Here is a 4,500-nt window from a genome sequence, read left to right as displayed (position 1 = left end):
GTTCCTAGTTTTTAGTTTCATAATTCTTGACAATAATACCAAACAAATTGAAGATTTTTCATTGTTATAACAATATTTTAATATGTAAAACTAGTTTCTGGAGATTAATTTATTCATTTTATATAGAAATTTTAATGGAAATTAAAATAAAACAACTATGTGAATTTAAAAATATAATTCAAATAAACATATTCGCAAAATTTTAAAGAATTTTAAAAATAATAAAAAATATTTTTTTTTACTATTTTTCAATTGTCTACAAAATTATTTTTTGTAGCAGTTAAATTTTGAAAATAACTGCAATACAAAATAATTATAATTAATATCTATTTTTATTATAATATATTATGATTTTTATTATTGTAATCATGTTTTCTAATTTTTATTTAGTCCAAATTAAAGACAAAAACTAACATATATTCAATTATGTGTTTTTGTTTACTAGTTAGGGATACATGTGTTGTCCATGGAGTAGATTTTATGCATTAGAAGCAATAATACATAGATTATAGTAATAATTTATTATCTATAGTTAATTAACTTTTTTTAGTATGAAAGATCTTAATATTTACAAATTAATGAATTTCAAAATTAACTCAAGTTAAATATAAAACTCAAATTACATTAAAATGAATAAAATAACTTTTATTTAACTAAATAATGAAAAATTAAGAAAATTGAAGTATTAATCCAAAGAACTTGATATTTATAAATATTTTTTTTAAAAAAAATTAGAAGATATTGATAGATATTTAATTAAATAATATATATAAGAATGAATGTTGTGCACAATGCTTATGCAGCTACGTGTATAGTAAAAAAAATATTTTTTATTAATTTTTAAATTCTTTAAAATTTTGCAGATACTTGTTTTTTTAAAATTATTAAATAGAATTTATTTCTAAAAATGCTTGTCTTTTTTTTAGAAGGTAAAAAATATTTTGTTTCTTTAATTGAGTTTAATGCATTTTTAATTATATATATATATATATATATATATGTCTCGTAAATCTCGTACCAAGATTTAATTGGAGAAAAAAGTCAATCTCACAGTTTGATCTTACCAGATTTATTTAAAGCGCTAAATTACGAGATTACATGATCATTAATTTGAAAATTTTTTTCTCAAATAAAGTATTATTTAATATAAATAATACTTTATTTTAATTTAATAATAAAACGGGAAAAAGACTCCATGTGCTGCTATCTTTTACTTGCAGTGGAAAAATGACTCAGATCTGTTGTTTAGCTCAATGAATGATCACCTTTGGTTTTTCTACCCAATCAGCCTCTATAAAAACCCAAGAACCCCTTGCACAAAATATGAACAAAAACATGGCTGAAAAGCTTTTCCCGTTCAATGCTCTTTCATTGTTTATTGGTTTGTTTAGAAGACCAGGAAACCCACTCTCTTTCCAGGGAAAGCTCATCAGCAACCCCCATGCAAATACCCAGTTGAAATTTAAAAAATACTCTTCTCTTGTCCATAGGCTGCACAGGCTTTCAGACCATGCTTTGATTTTTCATGTGGAGGGTGCACTGCTGAGATCATCTTCACTCTTTCCTTGGTTCATGTTGGTGGCTTTTGAAGCTGGAGGGATCTTAAGAGCTCTTGTTCTGTTTCTTTTGTACCCTCTTGTTTGCCTTCTTGGTGAAAAGCTGCAGCTTAAAGCAATGGTCTTTATATGTTTTTTTGGCATCAGAAAGGAAAAGTTTAGAATTGGGAGAGCTGTTCTGCCCAAGTTCTTTCTGGAAGATGTTGGGTGTGAAGGCTTGGAGGCGGTGTTGAGATGTGGGAAAAAGGTGGGGGTGAGTGACTTGCCTAGAGTAATGGTGGAAGGGTTCTTGAGAGATTACCTAGGGGTTGATTTTGTGGTTGGAAGAGAGTTAAAGGTTGTCTGTGGGTATTTTGTGGGTCTAATGGAGGAAAATAGGAATGCAATTGCTTTGAATGACATCTTCCAAGACAAGAAAGCAGATTCTCCTACAATCGGTATTGGGTCCCTGAAAAAGTCTCTTGATGAACAACTTTTTTTAGATTGTGAGGTTGGTCGTGTTATCTCTCTCTCTCTCTCTCTCTCTCTCTCTCTCTCTCTCTCTCATGAACATTTAACGTTATTTGCTTATATATGTAGTAATTCATTTTGTGTTGTGCCAGGAGGTTTACTTGATGACTGAAGCTGAGAAGAGTAAGTGGAAGATCCTCCCAAAGGACAAGTACCCAAAGCCATTGATCTTCCATGATGGAAGATTGGCTTTCAGGCCGACCCCTCTTTCCACCCTAGTCATGTTCCTATGGCTCCCTCTCGGGTTCTTCCTTTCCATCACCAGAGTTACTTTTGGCTTACTATTGCCTTACAACCTCTCCTCACCCATTCTGGCCTTCACTGGCACCAGAACCACGGTATCATCATCGGCGCCCCATTCTTCTACCATGAACAGTGTAGAAAATAAAGCAAGGGGCATACTCTATGTATGCAACCACAGAACCCTTCTTGACCCAATCTATTTGGCAATTGCTCTCATGAAAAACATCACTGCAGTCACTTACAGCCTGAGTAAGCTCAACGAGGTGATTTCCCCGGTCCGGACCGTCCGGCTAACGCGGGAAAGAGAGAGGGATGCAGGGACAATTGGGAGAGTGCTTCAACAAGGATGTGACCTTGTTGTTTGCCCTGAAGGAACTACTTGCAGGGAACCATTTTTGCTAAGGTTTAGCCCTTTATTTGCAGAGATGAGTACTGAGATCATCCTGGTAGCGATCGATGTTAAGGTTAGCATGTTTTATGGCACAACTGCAAGTGGGCTAAAATGTTTAGACCCATTCTTCCATTTTCTGAATCCATATCCAGTCTATACCCTCAAGATACTTGGGGAGTTACCGGCGTCCATGACGTGCAGTATCGGTGGAAAATCAAAGTTTGATGTAGCTAACCATGTGCAGGCTAAGATTGCTAATGCTTTAGGATTTGAGTGCACCAGGCTTACAAGGAGGGACAAGTATATGTGCTTGGCTGGGAACGAGGGGTTTGTATAGAAAACTAGATACATAGGACCCAGATCTGTAGTTGGATATATATATATATATATATATGGAGAGAGAGAGAGAGAGAGAGAGAGAGAGAGAGAGAGAGAGAGAGAGAGAGGTACTAGTTGCTGTTTGTTCTTGGGCAGAATACTTTCAGGGAAAGGGTGACTTTCGGATTTTAAACTGATAAAAGGGCCTTGCGTTGGTTCCTTTGTTGCCTGCTGGTGTATATTTTATGGTTTTATATGTATATATATATTAGCGGTACTAAATTAGATTGTTTGAACTCTTAAAACCACGTTTACTCTTTGTTTTAACAATTGAACTCTTTACTTGCACTATTGAGAAACTCAAATATAATTTTTTATGAGCCCAAACCTACTACATGGGTAAAAAGGAGAAAAGCTAGGAATTGAATTTTGGTTATGGAATGATTGCATCAACTCCCAACTGACACCTACTGCATCAAGCCAAATATGGCGACCGTTGGCCTTCTTGCTATAAATTTTTTTTTTGTACCCTGGCTTATCATCCCAACAACTTAGAAAGGACATCCACCAAGTTTAATTTGTTTTGTATGTGAAATTCTCTCGTGGGTGTGGGCATGCATGATGCAACAGTGCCATAAAAGTACAAAACACAACGATTTGGAGGCAAGTTGATTGAGTGTTTTCCTTTTTAAAATTTTTTAATAAAATATTAAATAACCAAAAATTTCTTTTCCATTTTGATGCATTCCAAAAATCACTGGATTGTACGTGACAATCGCACTACAAGAGCATTTAATTCCTTTATAGGTACGAATTAATTTCTCTGAAAGCTTATGTCTTTGTTACCGTTAAAATTAATACAAACTTTATTAATCTTTTTGTATAAATAAAATTGTACAAGACCATTTTTATAGGGGAAGGAGGCGGACTATAAGGGTATTTTAGCTTGTATATTTTCGGGAGATATACAAGGGTATTTTGGGGAGATATGCTAACATTCTTCCTCAAACTCAAGGTGGTATTGAAGATGTCATCTGGAGTTTGCAGGCTAAAACACGATGATGACCAGGTGGATGAGTTTTTGTGAAAATATTAGCCAACTAATCAGTCGAATGAATTGACAAGAGGCGAAGTATCCCGTCCTGAAGATGATGACGCACAAAAATGACAGTCGATCTCGATATGTTTGGTGCGTTCATGAAAGACATTGTAGTGAGTGATCTAGACGGCATTATGATTGTCACAATAAAGCGGAGTGCTCGAGGGCTGAGGAACTCCCATATCTTGGAGAAGTCAATGAAGCCAAAGAAGCTCAGAAGTAGTATTAGCGAGGGCCTGTTACTTAGCCTCAGTACTAGAGCAAGCAACAACAGTCTGCTTTTTACTAAGCTAAAAGATAAGAGAGTCACCAAGTAAAAAAAGAAAACTAGTGGCAGACTGACGATCAGTAGGGTCCCCTGCCCAATCAGCATCTGAATAAAC

The 4,500-nt window shown here is 34.6% G+C and overlaps 1 protein-coding gene across 1 annotated transcript; it reads left to right on the top strand.

Annotated features, from left to right (window-relative positions):
• The first annotated feature begins 1,294 nt into the window (after positions 1-1,294).
• On the top strand, positions 1,295-3,323 carry LOC131153447 (probable glycerol-3-phosphate acyltransferase 3). The gene is made up of 2 exons (XM_058105767.1): positions 1,295-2,046; positions 2,159-3,323. The coding sequence occupies exons 1-2, from the start codon at positions 1,324-1,326 to the stop codon at positions 3,035-3,037; spliced, it is 1,602 nt and encodes a 533-aa protein (XP_057961750.1). The 5' UTR covers positions 1,295-1,323; the 3' UTR covers positions 3,038-3,323.
• Positions 3,324-4,500: the final 1,177 nt, after the last annotated feature.

This window comes from Malania oleifera, chromosome 4, assembly GCF_029873635.1.
Source record: "Malania oleifera isolate guangnan ecotype guangnan chromosome 4, ASM2987363v1, whole genome shotgun sequence".
In the NCBI taxonomy this organism is placed as follows: Eukaryota; Viridiplantae; Streptophyta; class Magnoliopsida; order Santalales; family Ximeniaceae; genus Malania; species Malania oleifera.
This window is presented reverse-complemented; position numbering and strand designations above follow the sequence as displayed.